General features: G+C 44.9%; 1 protein-coding gene across 1 annotated transcript; it reads right to left on the minus strand.

The window, feature by feature from the left end:
• Positions 1-3,802: 3,802 nt before the first annotated feature.
• atg16l2 (ATG16 autophagy related 16-like 2) lies at positions 3,803-19,918 on the minus strand. Its single transcript, XM_083984930.1, has 18 exons — positions 19,579-19,918; positions 17,552-17,609; positions 17,375-17,453; positions 16,195-16,268; positions 15,041-15,292; positions 14,891-14,956; positions 14,498-14,590; positions 14,274-14,327; positions 14,006-14,111; positions 12,977-13,082; positions 12,632-12,702; positions 12,395-12,466; positions 11,748-11,868; positions 11,542-11,647; positions 8,602-8,754; positions 8,460-8,507; positions 6,441-6,542; positions 3,803-5,849 (listed from the first exon to the last, which is right to left on the minus strand). Exons 1-18 carry the CDS (start codon positions 19,748-19,750, stop codon positions 5,756-5,758), a joined length of 1,827 nt encoding a protein of 608 aa, XP_083841056.1. The 5' UTR covers positions 19,751-19,918; the 3' UTR covers positions 3,803-5,755.
• Positions 19,919-20,243: the final 325 nt, after the last annotated feature.

The raw sequence follows: 20,243 nt of genomic DNA on the forward strand, positions 1-20,243 counted from the left end.
CCGCCATGTGTTGGAGTTCTCCCCGCATAACGAGAGGGTCGCTTCCCTGCGCCTACGGGTCGGGGATAGGTCTCTCACTGTCGTTTCGGCCTACGGGCCAAACGGCAGTGCAGAGTACCCGGCCTTCTTGGAGGCCCTGGGAGGGGTGCTGGAAAGTGCCCCAACTGGGGACTCCATCGTTCTGTTGGGAGACTTCAACGCTCACGTGGGCAGCGACAGTGTTACCTGGAGAGGTGTGATTGGGAGGAACGGCCTCCCCGATCTGAACCCGAGCGGTGTTATGTTATTGGACTTCTGTGCTAGCCACAGTCTGTCCATAACAAACACCATGTTCGAGCATAAGGGTGTCCATCAGTGCACGTGGCACCAGGACACCCTAGGACGGAGGTCAATGATCGACTTTGTAGTCGTGTCATCTGACCTCCGGCCGTATGTCTTGGACACTCGGGTGAAGAGAGGGGCTGAGCTGTCAACTGATCACCACCTGGTGGTGAGTTGGATCCGCTGGCAGGGGAGGAAGCTGGTCAGACCTGGAAGACCCAAGCGTATCGTGAGGGTCTGCTGGGAACGTCTGGCAGAATCCCCTGTCAGGGAGGTCTTCAACTCCCACCTCCGGGAGAGCTTTGACCAGATTCCGAGGGAGGCCGGAGACATTGAGTCCGAATGGACCATGTTCTCCACTTCCATTGTTGACGCGGCCATCCGGAGTTGCGGCCGTAAGGTCTCCGGCGCCTGTCGCGGCGGCAATCCCCGAACCCGGTGGTGGAGCCCGGAAGTAAGGGATGCCGTCAAGCTGAAGAAGGAGTCCTACCGAGCCTGGCTAGCTCGGGGGACCCCCGAGGCAGCTGACGGGTACCGGCAGGCCAAGCGGACGGCGGCCCGGGTGGTCGCGGAAGCAAAAACTCGGGTCTGGGAAAAGTTCGGGGAGGCCATGGAGGAGGACTACCGGTCGGCCTCGAGGAAATTCTGGCAAACCATCCGGCACCTCAGGAGGGGGAAGCAGTGCTCCGCCAACACTGTTTACAGTGGAGGAGGGGAGCTGTTGACCTCGACTGGGGATATCGTCGGGCGGTGGAAGGAATACTTCGAGGATCTCCTCAATCCCACTGACACGTCTTCCATCGAGGAAGCAGAGGCTGGGGACTCAGAGGTCGATTCATTCATCACCCAAGCTGAAGTCACTGAGGTAGTCAGGAAGCTCCTCAGTGGCAAGGCACCGGGGGTGGATGAGATCCGCCCTGAGTACCTCAAGTCTCTGGATGTTGCGGGGCTGTCGTGGCTGACACGCCTCTGCAGCATCGCGTGGCAGTCGGGGACAGTGCCTCTGGACTGGCAGACCGGGGTGGTGGTCCCTCTCTTCAAAAAGGGGGACCGGAGGGTGTGTTCCAACTACCGGGGGATCACACTCCTCAGCCTCCCGGGGAAAGTCTATTCCAGGGTGCTGGAGAGGAGAATTCGGCCGATAGTCGAACCTCGGATTCAGGAGGAACAATGCGGTTTTCGCCCTGGCCGTGGAACGCTGGACCAGCTCTACACCCTCCGCAGGGTGCTCGAGGGCGCATGGGAGTTTGCCCAACCAGTCCACATGTGTTTTGTGGACTTGGAGAAGGCTTTCGACCGTGTCCCACGTGGCATCCTGTGGGAGGTGCTCCGAGAGTATGGGGTCGGAGGCCCTCTGCTGAGGGCTGTACGGTCCCTGTATGACCGGAGCAGGAGCTTGGTTCGCATGGCCGGCAGTAAGTTGGCTCCCTCGAGCCAGGACCTTCAGCATGCACTGGAGCGGTTTGCAGCCGAGTGTGAAGCAGCTGGGATGAGAATCAGCACCTCTAAGTCCGAGGCCATGGTTCTCGACCGGAAAAAGGTGGCTTGCACCCTCCAGGTCGGGGGAGAGTTCCTGCCTCAGGTGGAGGAGTTTAAGTATCTCGGGGTCTTGTTCACGAGTGAGGGGAGAACGGAACGCGAGATTGACAGGCGGATCGGTGCGGCGGCCGCAGTAATGCGGTCATTGTATCGGTCCGTCGTGGTGAAGAAGGAGCTGAGCCGAAAGGCAAAGCTCTCGATTTACCGGTCGATCTACGTTCCCACCCTCACCTATGGTCATGAACTCTGGGTCATGACCGAAAGGACAGGATCCCGGATACAAGCGGCCGAAATGAGTTTCCTCCGCAGGGTGGCGGGGCGCTCCCTTAGAGATAGGGTGAGGAGCTCTGTCACCCGGGAGGAGCTCGGAGTAGAGCCGCTGCTCCTCCACATCGAGAGGAGTCAGCTGAGGTGGCTCGGGCACCTGTATAGGATGCCCCCTGGACGCCTCCCTCGTGAGGTGTTCCGGGCATGTCCCACCGGGAGGAGGCCCCGAGGAAGACCCAGGACACGCTGGGGTGACTACGTCACTCGGCTGGCCTGGGAACGCCTTGGGGTCCCCCCGGAAGAGCTGGAGGAAGTGTCCGGGGAGAGGGAAGTCTGGGGATCCCTGCTCCGACTGCTGCCCCCGCGACCCGGACTCGGATAAGCGGCGGACAATGGATGGATGGATGGACATGAACAAACCAACAAAGAAACATTTTATGACTCCACCATCCCTGTATGTAGTCTGACAGGATGTGTTTGGGAACTTCCCCTTTTAGCCCCTGGAGCACAAGGTGGGTGTGGTGAGCATCAGGCAAATAACTTAATCAAAAAATTGGTTAATAAATGGTTGGACTAAAATGCTGTTTCCCCATCCACTTTGTCACAGACAGACAGCCACCTGTCACTCAAAGTGGCCACCCTCAGTGATACAAAAACCTCAATTAAATGAAAAGAGGGCATTTATGTTAACAAGTTTCGTGAAACATGTTCATTTTTGCTGTTAAAGGTGTACAGAAATGGCCGTTTGTCCTGTTTGTCGCGCCGAGTTGTCACGAGCTGCAACACGAGTTTACCCGAGTAAGGAAAACGAATTTGATTGGTCGTTATCGAGCGGGCGGGATATTCAAAGCTTGGGGCGAGCCCGAGCTCCGTGTGTGTGTGCGTGTGTCAGACGTTTGAATGACGGATGATGGATCCAATATCAGTGGCTGATGAATCGTGTACAGGCTGACGTAAAATCCGTGCGCCTGCATTATCCAATGCGAAAAAAAAACTACACTAAAATACACACTTTCATCCCGGATTTACTCAAAAATAGAATTTTGCACAAAGTTTGGCCTACATCGTCTGATAGATGAGTTATTACACTAATTTTCAATTTTCTTTTCTGTACACCTTTAAGTTAGATATTTAAACATGGGAGAATTAGGAGACTGACTCACCGTTGGAGACACACTCTAGTGGTCAGTAAAGGAAAAGGTGTTGCTTCTTCAGTTATCAGCCCCTCAGGTTGCTGCTTGGAAAGCACAGAGGAGACGGGGGAGCTTGTCCAGGATCTTGAAGAGTTGTAGCATTTATGTTCACAAACATTACAATGTTACTTTCACAGTTACACTATCTGCTAACTACAAGCCTCTACGCTTGACAAGCCCCAGCATTAGTCAACAAGGAAAGGACAAGAAAAACAACACACCCATTGTCAGCTGGTCAAACTAGCTCCTTGAGACAATACTCTGCCGCTGCCACAAGAAGGCAGTACATTACATTTACGTACATTTACATTTATGAGCATCTACACAGTCACTACCAGTCTGGAGAGAGAAGTCACCAGCTTCACATGGACTCAGAGAATTAGATGTTCTTGACTGAAATCTTCTGATTGACAGAGCCGCTCTCAGATTGACAGTGGAGGTCGAAAGAAGCAGCATCTAAATGTTTTCAATTTATTTATTTCGCCTTTATTCTTTTTGTGCCCCGTTACAGTGGTACTGCTACACATGCAGGTATTTATGTCTATCCCTTAAGCCATTTACATTGAACACAACATAGTCTGCATCTTTTCATTTTCATTTTATTCAAGTCTATTAATTATTTTATTTTTTGTCTAAAGTAATGTTAAATACCTGCTATGTGCATCCCATGAACACTGCTTAAAAATAATTAAAAATAATAGTTTTTCTGTTAACTGTTTGGTCTCATCAAAGCCGTAACCATCAGGACTCAGGTCTGTTTCAACAGTATCTCCCCCAGACCCCATAAAAGCCAAAGGTCACTAAAGGTCAAACTGGACAAACACAAATAACCTCAGTGAATAAATAACACAGTAAACACAACAGCACCACAAAGAAGAAGACATTTCCCATCACCTTCAGGAGCCTCTAACCTGAATATAAATTAATGTTGAGGGTTAGTAGGTTCAGTGGAAGCAGACAACAGAGTTCATAATAGCCATCAATACATCAATTAATGAGTTAAACATCAACAGTTTGTCAGTGATGAGCTAATCAGTGGCTGTGTCTCTGTGACATGACGCGTCTCAGGTGAAAAAGCAACAACTGGATTTGTTCAAGGCAGGAAGCTGTTACATCACAAATAGTGAGCACTAAGTACATCGTAACTACCTCCGCCCCCTGCTAAACAGTGAGACAACAATAAATCCAGTGTGTACACTGTATAACAGTTATCCCTATAATACTATTGCCTAATTTTTAACTGGAACTAGATGAGCAGCAGGCGATTGTATGTGTAGATTAAGGTTAATTAAAATAAAACTAATAAACTGTTTAGCTGTTTAATTTTAGGTGAAGTCAGAGGTCAGGATGAACAGCTCTTAAGAGCCAGCTATTTCCAAAATCATTTTATACCTGATGTTTACAGCCTCCATAAATATTAAAGACCTTAGCAAAGGCAACATTTGAGGCCTTTCTAAGAATTTTCCAGTCCTGCAGACACCCTGTCTTCAATATGAGTCTGATCCGTTGTCAGTCCTCAACAGCTGATCGACAGGTTTTCCATGAAACAAAGTCAACCACATTCTCTTCTGCTGACAGAAGAGATGCGGGCAGACAACTCCACGACCTCCTGGATGACGAGTCTTACACAGCCAGAACCATCCCAGTCTGACCGCACCATCATCATTCTGCTATAACCCTAGCAGTGTCAGGGAGGCACTGTCAGTAAAATGTCTGATTCCCTGCAAAGACCAGAATTTCTGCCTTGTGGTTGTCTGCCTGCTCCACTCACCTCAGCTCCAGTCGTTTCACCTTTGTCATCATAATAAAGCAGCATTAGCTTTTGTCTCTCCATGTACACGTACAGGAGCTTTCAGCCGACTCCAAAACCAGGTGAGTGCAAAATGCTTCACTGCAGTCTGATAGGCAGTTCAACCAACACATAGCACATGTTGTCAAACACCACTCAACACACTGTCTTCCCCGAAGAAACACACAGGATAAAAGCAGTAAATGACCAAAACACTCTCTCTATGTTCGTCCCTGAACGTCTCACACCTCTGGTCTGAGGTCTCTGCACCTGATAAAAATAACACAACACTTACAATGCAGAAAAATATAAAAAACAAACAAACAAACACATAAACAAAGGTCAACCTGGTTCTGTTTGATTGACCACGTTGTCTTGACTTCCCTTTTCCTCTGTGGTCTCTCAGGTTTGAGTCATCTTCATATTTCATGTACGTCCCTATTAGCTTTGTGTTTTCGAACACATGCAGACTCACGTAATGTAAACATTTAGTTTGGTCATTCAGTTAATAATCCACTAAAAGAGTCTTAATGTAGGTAAAAGCTCATTGTGTTCTCCCTTTGTGAATGATATCTATTAATGCTCCACAGGTACAGTGCCTTTTTGTCCAATTAAAAGTTCCCAATGGCGACGTGGATCGGCTGCTTCAGATGTCGCTCCAGAGGACGGCCCGCCTACTTTTATCCACGCTGACAATGTATTCACCAGACAGAGACCAGGACACTGCAGTGACAGATGAACTACAGAGAGAGCAGAGGGTGGTTATTACAGGACCGGTGAAGTACACACAGTGACATGTACAGTCAGCTGAATTTATTATTAACAATATGTACACTGATCAAGCTTTTTCAAATGAACATGACTTTTACACAGAGCTCAGAGAGAGAAAATCAGCTGCAAGCGCTGATGTGGTTTCACAGTGTCTTATTTATTCAATGTCATTTAAGCTGGACTGAGGGTGAATAGAAGTGATTTTTTTTTAATGTTTGACAATTTTCCTCGATGTGCTGTGTGATTATTTCCCCTTGACTGCTTTTGAAAACCATTATTAATTTGTGTGTTTTGAGTAAAAGCAGGGGCCACAAGGCTGAATGCATAAAACCTTTGTAGGGTCACACTGCTATTTCTGAACTTGTTGAGACTACTGCATAAATAAATGTAGGTTTCTGTCAGTATTATGCAATATATGAGTTCCTCAGGGAAGCACCCTGACACCTATGATCTTTAGGATTTGAACAATTTACATTGAATCAATGTCTTTTTTTTTAAACTGATTTGTTTTTGAATTGATTGATTCATGTATCAACTGATCAATATATCAAGGCTGGTACCTGTGTTTGTCAGGTAGCTGGGTCTCCAGGTTGCCAGTAGAGACGTTCCATATGTAAACAGTGCCGTCTGCTGATCCAGCTGCCAGAAAACAACTGTCTGGGCTGAAGAGAGAGAACGTCAGGTTACAGGGAACGTGGACTGCAGAAGAACCCAGAAACAGACCACTGGGTTTCATCAGTGTTGGGCTGTTTTGGTTACAGCTCATTAGGTCCTCAGACTCTGGTTACATTCAGGTTTCTATGAGTTTATTACTGTAATAATATTTCTTTCACTGAGAATAAAGCCAACATGTTGCATTAGCCTGATGGGTTACCTGCCTGTCCTTGATGGAATAAAACAAAAGTATTACTGTGCTGTGTTCATCACCAGTGTTACCAGCTCAGTACAGTTGGGCTTGACTTCCTGCTACTGCTTCACAATAAGTGTTAAAATGATAAAACCTGTTCTAGTCTGTATTTTAAAGGAGCTTTTACGTTTCTCCCATTGCTACGTGGCCAAGCATTTACCAGTCTAGAGCTTCACCTGTTGTTCAGTTCAATATATGAGAGATAACACGAATTCTGAGCACCTACTTCCTCAGGACAGACTAGCGGCTACAGTGACAGACAGTATCAGACAGGGTGGGAGGTAGCTGGTCAGCATGCTCACTCCAGTAAAGGAAAAATGGGCAGGAATAAAAGGAAAACTATAGGTAACATTAGTATATCTTTCCACCTCTGAGTAAACAAGTCAACAAAAAATGTGATGCTGACAACAACAACATTTCTTCCAGACTGGAAGGAGCTATTAATGCTAATGTTAGCTGTAGCAACAGCAAAACCTGGAAGCTCCTTCGAAGAAGCTGCAGAGTGTAATTGGCCTCAAGCTACATTTGGATGTTTTATCTGTTGCTGTGGTTTTTAATGCACTTCCAGTTACAACTGTGAAGATATTAGGAAAAAAATACAGTTTTGAGTTGTTTGCATTCAGTCTGTTGTAATAATTGTAGCCATTTCTCTTGCTCTTGTCTTTCTGTGTGGTTATTGTGTGGCTGGCAGCAACACAGCACCTGTCATTCCTGTTGTTTCTCAGAGCGGTGTGTCTGTTTTCTCACTGAGCCAGAACCAGATCACACTAACAGCGCGGAGACTGAGAGAGACCCTGCAGGGAACCTTCACTCCCTGTCTGTTTGTGTGTTTGGGTAGAAACACATTTATGTATTTATCGTTACTGTCAGACAGCTGAACAGACACAAAGCATCCTGGGCCTGCTGTCGTCATGGAAACTGCAGAAAATGAACCACGCAGCATCTCATCCACTCTGCTCTTCATTCGTCTCACTCTATTTTTATCTCTCTCTGTTTTCTGGTGGAATGTTCTGATCACACACTCACTGATCTGATCAGCTGCTGAAACAAACGTCTCTCTGTCGTCGCGCTCGTTCACCCACGCAACATCTAGGCCCACATCAACAACACACAAACCAGGTCGCTCAGAACAAGCTGGTCAAAAGCCATCACATAACAGGCTGTATGAACCATGGCCATCTGGGGTGTGGGCCACAAAGTCAGGTGGACTGGATCTCTTGAGCCTGCTCAGTTAACTCTGGCTTTAATGATATGACGACAGACAGGAGGAGAGTGATGAGCATATGGTGTTTCACAGGTGAAATGTAAAGACTACAATCATATCAGTAGAGAACAAGACGAAGCCCAGACGTCACTGGTCTTACGTTAAGTATTTACTGCTTTTGTATTGAACTCGGGTCTCCAGTTCTTTCATGGATCAGAAGTCAGGCTATTGTCAGGTTTATAGTTGACCTGCAGCACAGGCACCATGGTGGTCTACTCTAAATGGTAATATGAGAAAACCTGAGTTAAGGCCAAAGATTTGATCTGGATGTGGTTGAGTAACCAGATCTCTGTCCCAGCCCTGATCTTATCATGGAGCAGAGGATTACTGATTTTGCAGTGATGTTACAAGGTGAAACCTCGGTGCCTACAGGCTACTACGCAGACTAAGAAAAACGGCAGAACTCACCTGATCACGGCCTTGGTGCTGTCGCTGCCACATTTGAAGCCCTCAGCTCTGACAGAGGCAGAAACACACAATCACAAATCTGAGGGACTGTAACAACTGTTCACAACGCACACATACCTGTTACACAGTGTGCTGTCTCTACCTGAAGCACATGCGGCCATTGCTCCACCTCCTAAGGTCGACCAGCTGGAGGCAGTCGTCACGGCAACAGCTGAGCAGCTGACGATGGTCGGTGCTGAGGTCCAGTGACGTGACTTTACCCTGAGCAGGAAGTTCCTGAACACAGCTAACCGCCCTGAACCAGAACAAATCACCTCAATTAACTTTTCTGCTCTGATTCATCCACACTCAGACTGTTTCCTTGTTTCCTAAAACCTTCATTGGAGGAACTTGAACCCAGCTTTAATTCAGAGACCCTGAGCCGTGAACTGAAAACGGAAAAAATGTGATCAACAATTCAACACATGTGAAAGAACAGGGTTTCGGAGAACAAATGTGTGAACAAATATTCAGAGAACATCAACAGACTCTGTTAGAGCCTGATTCTGACAGAAAAAATGAGGTAAGCTGCTGATGAAGTGATGAGGACGTGAAGTGGAGAATGAAGGAACTGTGCTGGAGCTGTGGGGTCATAATTTAGAGCTGAAATGTTGAATTGACTGACAGAAAATTGAAGTTTAAGACATTCACATTGATAAAAAAAAAAAAAGCATTGTACTTTGGACATTTTTCACAGTTTATGGCATTTTCTGGAGGGTAAAAGATGTGATGAATTACTGTAAAAAAAAAAAAAAGATTGTTCTGTATCTGCCATCAAAGGCAGGAACCCCTTGAAACACCTTAAATTAAAGTCTGAAATTTAAGGATGATTTTTTTGTTAACTGGGGAAGCTAACTTAAAAGATTTTTTTTCTTTTTTGAAGGAAAACATTACTGAATTTGCAGCAATGAAAGAGATTTTACAGCAGCAAAATTCTGCAGTTTCCATGCAGACCATTTGCTCACTCATAGTCATATCATCACACAAAGTTAACCAGAAGAAAAACTGTTTTGTTTACTCTTACAGCGGCTGTGGCTGAGTCACTGTTACCAAAGACCGACTTGTCATAAGAGACTCGTCCTGGAGCAGGTCGTCCACTAATCAGATGGTCAGGGGTTCAATCCCTGGCTCTTCCAGTCCTCATGTTGAAATGTAATTGGACAAGACACTGAACCCAAAATTGCCCCTGATGTGTGAATATGTGAATGGTAGGAAAGCTCAATCTGAGAGAGGTCAAGTGCTGTGTGAACGTGACTAGTAGAGCACATTGAGCGCTATGTAAATGCACTTGATTTACCATCCAATTATCCTCTTCTTGTTCTGATTGTTCAGCTGACAGATAGTTAAGTGATGGACATGAAATACCGAATAAATAACAGAGTGGAAAGATCCGGTGGCATAAAAAATAAAAAAGCATCATTAGCTGCAGAGGAGCAGGAAGAGTACAGCTGCCGGAGGTGGCGTCAGATCTCAGTGGCTCTGGGTGGAGTGATCCAACTCTAGACGCTGGGGCTAATTATAAATTCACTGCCAATCAAATCAAATCTATTGTGCCAAATTACTTCCCTGTTGTTGAGGGTTGAAGTTCTTCTGATCTTGAAAAGTCTTGTTGGGATGTTCATCCTTTTCATTTATCACCATAAACTCAGCCTTGTTGTGCTTAAGATACAATCAGAGCTACCTCAAGTATTTTTTCTCAGTTCTTTGGGGTCTTCTGTGCAACAGCTCAACGGAGTCAAAGTGGTTCCTTCATCAGGTATAACACCAAGTGATGGAAAACACCTTAAATACAAAGATGTACTGTACATTTAAAGGAAACCTTGAGAAAAAGACCCAAGGGTGTTGAAGTTTCTATTTCATGAAAAACTGACTTAATCTTACCTTAATGTGCTTTGTGATTTTTTTCATTGGTCAGTGTTAACACCAATGCCAGCAATCGTAAGGTCTCCATGAAAACTGCAGAATCTTGATGCTGTAAAATCTCTTTCATTGTTGCAAAGGCCTTAATGTTTTTCCTTAACAAAAGGAACCCTTAACATTATTCAATGCAACAACTCCCTCAGCTTGTCAGACTTAAGTAGGACATTTAAGGTGTTTTAAGCTGGTGAGGTCTGTCACAATGAGGCCTGGCCTCTCTGTTTGCTGTCTGTGGTTTTAAAAGATCCAGTCAGTAATGTCACTGTCCAATCAGGAGCTGGGAGGACGGACGGCACTGTGTAATTGGTGGAGAGAGTTGACAATCATCTGCTGTGTCAGACTCTGCAGGGAGGAGGTGGGAAGGGGGTCTGTAGGCTGAGCTGTTGCTAAGTAACAGAGGAAGACAAGGAGTCACCGTGGAGATGGCCGGGAGGATGAATGAGAGGTGTCAGGGGGTCTAAATTAAAGCCATCAGTCAGAGCAGAGCAGCTGCCAACACAGACACGACTCCACCGCTTCTACTGTTTCTACATGATAAACACAGGATGTTTAACGTTCGCTTATGTGTTCACTGTGAAGGCTTCGAGTGTTTGTGCTGCCCTTCAGTTCACTGTCAACACGATCTGATCCTCACGCTTCTGCTGACAGAAACTGAAGAGAAAGTATGAAGATGTTAGACCTGACGCTAAAGAAGAGAAATGAAGCTGTGAAGAGGTAGAGTGTTGAAAGAGTGATGAATGAGAGCAATAATCAAGCATCATGCAGTACGGACGTGGGGAAGTGGTGAAACGCTTATTAAAAGGTTTTGATATGGTGAACCACATGCTGTCGTGAGGAGCAGAGTGAAATACAGTGAGGAACAAGAGCCAAGTGGGGGAAAAGCCAGGTGATGAAGAGGTGCAACTGTGAAAGAATGAAAGAATGAAATGAGGGAAGTGATGAAAGAGTGAAATGATTAAAGAGTGCAGCGATGACAGAATAAAATGATGAAATAGTAGAATGATGAAAGAATTAAGTAGTGACAGAGTGAAGTGGTGACAAAGTGAAGTGGTGACAGAGTGATAGAGTGCACGAGTGACAGGATTAAGGGGTGATAGAGTGAAGTGGTGACAGAGTGAGGCGTTACCTGGTGTCCCAGACCCTGATCTTAGAGTCGAAGTGCCCACTGATGATGCTGTTCTCAGAACAGACCAGGTCACTGCAGTACGACGCCACTTCAACTACCTGCACACCTGCACAGACAGGTCCACTGGTCACTAAACATTCAGTGGCCAGCTGTTGATCATTGACCAATGAGTCCCTGATCAGTGATTATTGATAAGTGTGACTCACAGGCAGCTCGGTGCAGGTCCCACAGTCTGATGGTTCTGTCTGCACTTCCTGTCACCACCTGATGAGGTGAAGCGCTGAACCTCGCTGCTGTGACCTTCCTGCTGTGACCCGTCAGAGTCAGCTGAGACACACAGGTGAGACAGAAATAACAATAATAATATTAATACATTTTATTTGTATAGCGCTTTTCAAGAAATGATGCAATGTGTGACTATCAGCAGGAAGGTGTACTCAAAGTACCAAAAGTTAATCATTCATTCAATCATCAGACTTTGGACACGTGTCTTACTGTAGCTGCTCAGGGTGGAGCTGATTTAATCATTTAATATCACACTACGAATCATGATTCATACATCAAAACTGAATCAAACCATTATCAAAGCCATGAAGATAGAATGAGGAGAAAAAGTTTGCTCTGATGTCTTGTTTGATTTGCTGTGACTTGCAAACAAAAACTAATAAACACATGCATAAAAAAAAAGAAAAGCCATCAAGATTTAGTCAGTCAGTTAATTAAGTAATAAACTAAATAAATAAATCATCCAGTATTTTTATTCATAGCATGTTTTATTACCTCTTCATACTGCGTGTAAAAGTTGTGAAGTAAATGTGAAGTGTTTGTCGGGGACAGCAGCAATCACTGTTACCTTGGGAACAGAATCATCCAACCTCCACAGCAAGGCCGACTTGTCGTAAGACGCCGCGAGGATCCTCAGACGCTGAGAACGGATATGAGAGTGAAAAACATCAAACCTCCGTGGCTACGGCTCAGAGTGTGTGTAATCTGAGTGGTCAACGCCAGGGGAGTGTGACACAAATCCAGTTTATTTACCATTTAATGAAAACGATCAGAGTCCAGATTCAGGTGCAGGGGTTTTACTCACCGTGGGGTCGAACTCGATGGAGGTGATCCCTTCAGTGCTGCCGTCCAGAGTGGCTCTGTGGGTCAGTGAGCCTGATGGCATCATAATAATAACAATAATACATTTTATTTAAAAACCGCCTTTCAAGCCACTCAAGGACACTTTACAGAGGAGTGCATCAAATAAAATCATTAATAAACAACATCCAAACACAAGAAACATACAATAAACAACATTCAAAATAATTGCAAATATTAAATGTACAACATTTAAGAAAACAACAATGAATCATCATCATCATCATCATCATCATCATCATCATCACACATGGTGATAAGGATGAAAACTGAGCAGAGGTCAGTTTACCTGCTCTGACGTCCCACAGTTTAATGACCCGATCTGTTCCTCCAGTAGCCACCAGGTCTGAACCGGAGCTGAACTTCACCGCGTTGATGCCTTGCTCATGGGCGTCCTGAGAGAGACACAGATGAAATACAGAGAGACAGAGAGAGACGCACAGACAGGAGAGATCCTTCTTATTATTATCATTATTATTGTTTTTGTAGCTGACGCCAGAGTCAGTTATTCTGTTTTAATTCATTTCATAATTTTGAGTAAAAAAAAAAAAAGAATAATTTACATTTTAATTAAAATAATATATTTTGTTCATTCATATGAATCTAAATAAAAAGCACAGAATGTTTAAAAAGGATCTGTATGGTGTTTACAGAGCGAAACCAATGTTCTCTTTCTGCTGTAGCATCACGTTGTTCTTGTTTCGACGCACATGACCTGACTGTGCTTGAGAGGCAGAGCATCAGTCTGTGTTGATAGACTGGTGTAAGAGAGGACGTTGGAGTTATGTTGCTGTATAGTTAATGTAAATGAAGACTGGAGTCAAGTTTCCTTTACCTCCCTTTAGTTAATGCGGCCAATGAGGTATGTACATTTATTTAAGTTTCATATTGTGTTTATTTGTAACTTTCTGTTTAAGTGCTGTATGTAACACCAAGCTACTAATTTCATGTTTAATGTGTTTTATTTATTCATCCAGTTCTTACGACATTTTCCCCGGCATGTTTGATGGTATGGAGAAGGAAAATAAAAGCATGTAACCACAAGAACATCTTGCGTTAATGATTTAACTGAACAGGGACGACAATATTCTACAATTTATCAATTAGCGAGAATCACATGTACAGTTGTCATGAAGGAGGAAATTAGCTGTAGAGACCAAACAGTTTTGCACCAGGCTGTAAACATGTTTATTTCTGATGTAAAGTTGGACATTTTAACATGGTAGTCTATGGAGACTAACTCGCTCCTGGAGACACACTCAGTGGTCAGGAGAGAAACTGCAGGTTTTGGTTCTTCACTTGCATTTGTGTATCTTACCAGTTCTTGCAGAGCTCTAGCGGGGACTCTGGCCGACAGACAGATTCTCACATTACACATCAGATCCTCCTCCAGACTGCATACCGAGTGACCACGCCTCTTCCTGCTGAGATTGCACACACATATAAATATACATTTATATATATATATATATATATACAGTATGTATGTATGTACAGTATGTGCATCAATTGACTAACCACAGAACCTGCTCCACCAATGACAAATCTAACTAAAAAGAGACCTGGACAAGGACTGGAGGACTCACTCAAACAGCTGTTTGATGGAGGTGAGGATCCTCGGGGACGTGGCCGACGCTGATCTGAGAACAGAGGAAACCTTTAAAAACATTAACAAGTGCTTCTTATACTGGAACCTAAACTTTAGGTCAGTTCACTACAGATGTATTAGAAGAGTTACTTGGACCTCATCAACATGACATCACTGTTTTAACAAAGATGAAGCAGAGGGACATTTTTCCAGATGTCAGACCTGAAGAGTCTGGTGTGTCTTTGCTCTGTGGAGTCCTGGTCCTGGTTCTCCTTCTTCGGTGATGTGGATCTGGAGGTTGGAGCGCTGGAAGAGCTGAAACACACACACACACACACACACACACACACACACACACACACACACACACACACACACACACACACACACACACACACACACACACACACACACACACACACACACACACACACACACAAACACACACACACAGATGGACATACAGTAAACACGATGATGATGATAATCATCACACTGATGGAAGGACATAGATATACGACAGCTATAAAAAATAAGAGCCTGATCCTAAACAGAGACTGTGAGACAGTGAAGCTCCACGAAACCTCGTAGAGATGAGATCATGGTGGGACGTACCTGTCTATAGCGACCTTTGACCTGGCAGCAGTCTGCAGGTTTTTCTGCAGGTTTGCCTCACGAGCTCTGATGGACACAAAGAAACAAGACGTTAACATTACATCCTCTTTCACTGCAGTGGGATTGGTGTGTCCGGGTGTGTTCAGGTACCTGGACCGGCGCTCGTTGCGGCTGTTCATGCGGGCGGCAGCCTGTTGTTTCAGGTGGATCATGTCCTCCAGCAGGTTTCCCTCTTTGACCTTCTGGTCCCTGAGTCTCGTCTCTGCTCCTCTCTGTCGTTCCAGCAGAGCGTCGTACTCCCTCTTCAGTGCCCCGTTCTCCTCCTCCACCTGCCTGACCTGCTCCCGCAGCTCCTGTCGGGCATCGGACGCTCCTGTTAGGCGACGCTGGTCCTCCACCAGTCTGATGAAGGAGAGGAGGGAGAGGGCAGTTAGTCGTCATCAACAACAGGGTCACAGCAAAACCCCGACTCCTCCCTCTGTTCTCTCAGGTAGTTCTGGTTACATACACTGAGCTTCTTCTGGATGTCCTGGTGGCTCGTCCAATAGAGAACGTACCATGTAGGTTTCGCTCTACTTGCTGTGGCTTCCAGTCCTACCTGCAGCCCTTTGCTACGTGTCATCCCCTCTCTCCCTGACTTTCCATCCTATCTCTCACTGTCCTGTCATAATAAAAAAAACAGCTGAATAAATCAACCGCTGTTAGGTGGCAGGATTTAACATTGTCAGTCTTTTTTTTTTGAAGTTTGAACATTAAGATCTGAAAATCTTCACAGACAAGGTCAGGATATCTGATAATATGCTTTTTATTTATGAAGCTTCCAGAGACACTACCCTGCTATCACCACAGGAGGGCAGTAAATTACAGGTATTGGATTAATTATGAGACAGAACACTGCTCTGAGATGTAAAGAGAGATATCACTTCCACTTCCTCGACTAGAGTGTGTCTCCGACAGAGACAGTCCTCATAGTCCTTGTATCGATAAACATGTTTACAGCCTGGAACAAACACTTACAGGGAAACAAGTTTAGATTTAAACATCAGATTTGGGGGATTTTATGGGTTAGTAGGAAAAGAGCAGTGAAGCGGTTGATGAAATGTTGACTTCACTTTGCTCCTCAACGCACTAATGTGTCTTTAACCTAAGAGCCATGAATTAACACCTGACTGTGCTGAGCCAATCAGCTGAGAGGATCCTCAGTGACTGACATCTGCAGTCGGTCAGGTTTTACCAGCAGTTCATCCGAGACAGACCTGATTTGATCCTGCAGCTGACAGGTGAGCGGGTGCAGGGTTACTCACTTGGCATGCTGCTTCTCCAGAACACATTCCTTGATTTTAATCTTCTGCTGCAGCTCCACCACCTGATAGGCCAACTGAAACAAACCAACAGAGGAAGAGTGAGGACGACTCTATCATGATGATGTGACTCCGATCTGACTCGCAGCAGCTCATTCATATGTGTCCTTGAGTCCAGTATGTGGTGCTAGATCCAAGGTCTGTGTGGACAGATTTGACAAACAGGACTGCCCAACACAACAGCCAGCAGCGCCTGTTGTTCCGGGTCATTCAAGATGAATTTAACATGTGTGGTGTCGTCCTGTCAGTGCACCACACATCAGCTGGTTCTGCCCATCACACATCCAGGACTCACTGGTCAACTGCAAGTGGATCCCGTGTCCACATCAGTGTGTTTTCAGAGCACATCAGTTGATGATTGATCTGGATGGCTGCAGGGTCCATGTAGGTACTGGTCCTTTAACAGAGGCTACAGGAGAGGTCTCCATGTCTCCTGTCCAACTGATGAGACCATTCAGTTTGCTCACCAGTGAAGCTTCTCTCTGTTTTTCCCTCACTTCTGGATTTTGGATGTTCTGGTCTGGACTGGACTGGACTGGACCACAACACACTGACTGTCCTGCACTGTTTGAGAAAATAACCTTTGCTACTAATTTACAATGCATTTCCAAACAAAAATAAAAACTACTCTGGTTCAGACCGAACAAGCCCAAATTATTGAATTATAAAGAGTCCTAAAACCAGGATCTGAGGTTTGAATGTGTTGACATGTGGTCCAGCCCAGGATCAGGACTAGGCAACCACATGATGATGTGATGAAGGTGACTTACTAGCAGGTGTGTGACTGTGTATCGCCCTAACTGTGCACAGGGTGTAACTGATGCAACACATTTTTTTAACCATATATATACATATATATTTTTTATACTTCTCTTAATATCTTGGTTGCCCCTATATTTATTTATAAATGTCTATATTTATATATTCTCTTTATCAGTCCACTTTAGTGTGCATGGCATGTCTGAGTGTGTTTGTATATACTGCTGCTGTAACTCGTGAATTTCCCCGTCGTGGGATGAATAAAGGCATACTTTACTTTACTCAGCTGCTTCTCTATCAGATCGTTTTACAGCAAACACACACTTCACAGGACATGTGGTGTATATATGTTCTGCTCTCTGACCTCTCCTGTAGTTTTCTTCAGCTGGGTGTTCTGGTGGAGCAGAGAGGAGATGGAGCTGCTGCTGTCGGGCGAGGGACGCCTGGACACACACAACAAACAACTTCAGCAATGGTGCACACACACTCACACACACTCTGAACTCCACTGACTCTGTACAGTGTGTGTCAGAGACGTTACCTGACAGAGCAGCTTAGTATCCCTTTGGCCAGGCTTGTTTTCTCCAGCAGCCGAGTGTCTAAAAACAAACAGCAAACACAATCAGTGAAGTCTTGATCCTAATCCAGGTCCTGGTCTGGTTTCTACCTCTGCCACAGGTAAAACATCATCGCCTGAGCTGAAACAGTTGTGATCTCATGCCTAAATTTATAGTAAAAGACAATTATAACAAAATGTTGTGTTTCTTGCTAGCTAATGCACCAGTGTTAATAACACATGCTGGCTTGTCCACAACTGCTTGTCAAGAAAATTAGAGATTTGAGCCTTGTTTTTCCATCATTAAAGTCAAAGTCTTTAAAATTGTCAGGAAATTGTCAGGAAATAAATACGAATAATCATGTCATACATGAGTCAACTCGCAGAGGAAGTGGAACAACATGAGTTTTAGTTTTCAGACAACTTCCTGCCTTTGAGTTGCAACTAAATAAAGGAACTTGTTTACACATCTCTGGCGGTGGAATGAGTGAATAAGACAATGATTAATTACTATTTATTAACAGTCTGGCTCAAGTGTGCTGAATAAAGCCTATTAACCAGAGTCCACTTAGTGCAGTAAACATTTCTTCCAGTTCAACTCAGTAGCAAACTGAAAACGGTTGTGAAATCCTGCAGGATGTCTCTAAGCCAAAGTCAGTTTAATACTAATGATGATCCTAAATTGTTGGATGCAGATTCTCCAGGTTGCCAAAATAATCAAAAACTTTGCTTTCAGCTTTGTCAAACATTTTTTGAACACAGCTGCTCCAGGGACATCCTACCTGGTTATAAAGACGAGTTTACAGCAGACGGGGCTCGTGTGGGGGAGGATTTATTCGACTGCCTTGTGCCAAACTATGACTCATTAAGAATCATTACATGAGATTTTAAGTTGGGTTTGATCTAAAACATGACAACTTTAACTTGTGGTTAACTATCTGGGATTGGACCAGAACATGAAATACACTAAATCTGTCCTAGTTAAGGCCTCATGAAGGACACGTCTCTGAGCCAAACTCTACCCTTCTTCCTGAAAACTTGAGAAAACAAAGACACAGGAAAAGTGGAATAAAGTAATGTGATGTAAAGTAAAGTTTGGCTGAGCTACAGGAGTGACCACCGTAACAAATACTATAATATCCAGCACTATGAGCTGCTACTCAAGGATGAACAGCTCTTCAAACCTTGAGTTCAAAAAGGTAGATTGCCCTGCACAGCTCCTGATGGAGCCTGTGTGGCGAAACGCGTTGCCAAACTTTTAACCAATAAATAGGTTCTATGCACAGCTCCACTACTCCCTGAACTGCTCCTTTATTTCCTGTTTTACATTATTGGACAAACTGATTAATCCAGGTGTGTCTGACTCTGACCTCAGTAGTCACAACAATGGTCAGACACACCTGGATTAATCAGTTTGTCCAGTGGAGCCGTGCATAAAGCCTATAGCCCTAGGCTATTACATTAACCACAGCGTGCGGTGGAACCTACCTGGCAACACTTTACATTTAACACCAGAGACCCCCTGTAATCTGTGTCCCACTAATTTTACATTGTCCCGCCATAAATCATCAAAGTAGGCCTGTCTCAGTTTACCATAGAAATGCTATTTTAATTGTAGTCTGGCTCATACTGAATGTAACAGGTAGAATAGCATTCAAACATAGGCTACTACATTTTTGATTTCAGGGATGACAGGTGAGAAAAACTTAACTGTTATTAAACTGTAATTATAAAGGGATAAAGTGAGATTTTTTTTTAAATGGAGAAATCTAACCTAATTTAACACAAATCTCGGTTTTCATCTGACGTTGTGATTTCACATTTGACGCCTGCATAATCTCAGTCTTTGTATAACAAACTCTTAAACTAACTTATTCTCCAGTGGAGTTTGGTTAAGATAACATTAACTTTCCATCTATATCTCCACACATGTGGGTCACAATGGGCGTTAACTGCAGCCGGCCCACGGTGCAGTGTGCCGGGGCAGATGGACTGGTACTTGTCGGTCGTACAGAAGCGGATCAGGTCCTGAAACTTGATGTGCTGACTCAGGTCTCGGTGCTTCAGCTGGCGGACGATGTCCCTCTTCCAGGTCTCCGGCGCCGACCGTCCGTGTCCTCTCGATGACAGCACCCCGGCTGGATCTGCTCCGACGCCGCTGGAGCCGACTGTCACCGCGGCCATGATGTCCGCAGCACCGGGCTGCTTCACGCCGCGTCGCCGCTGACTGACGCTCGCAGCTCGGCCTGCTAGTACAGACCGCTCGGCGTGGACGCTCCTCTCGCTGCCGCTGCCGCCATGTCGCTCCCGTTGTTTCCTGTTGTTGTTTTTTGTTTTGTTTTGTTTGCAACTTTTTCCTCCTATGATTCGTCACTGTGACGGAAGAGAGGGGGGTGGGACCGGTGGCTTGGGCCGCCAGCCGCCGGGTGTGTTTACCAATCACAGCCCGCTCTCCGTTTCCTGTTTTGACTTTTAGGATTGAAATAAGTAGGCTAAGTAAAAAATAAAAAACACCCCCTAAAGATTTCACCTGCTTACAAGTAACTTTGGGGTTTTATCTGTAATATGTCTAATTAAATAAATGATGAAATAATAACATTAAGGTTTAATGTATAACCGTTTTATTATTTATTATTTACAGTTTGACTCAGGCTTGTGAATGAAATCAGATTGTTCT

The sequence above is a fragment of the Trachurus trachurus genome (assembly GCF_905171665.1).
Source record: "Trachurus trachurus genome assembly, chromosome: 13".
Taxonomy (NCBI): domain Eukaryota; kingdom Metazoa; phylum Chordata; class Actinopteri; order Carangiformes; family Carangidae; genus Trachurus; species Trachurus trachurus.

Bases quoted from the DNA above. Each gene is read 5' to 3' on its own strand.
- atg16l2 (XM_083984930.1), bottom strand. From the start codon at position 19,750: ATGGCCGCGGTGACAGTCGGCTCCAGCGGCGTCGGAGCAGATCCAGCC. The intron at 13,083-14,005 runs GTAAGATACACA...TGTCTCTCTCAG, and splicing joins CTAGAGCTCTGCAAGAACTG to GACGCCCATGAGCAAGGCAT. The intron at 6,543-8,459 runs GTGAGTTCTGCC...CTCTCTCTTCAG, and splicing joins AGCACCAAGGCCGTGATCAG to CCCAGACAGTTGTTTTCTGG.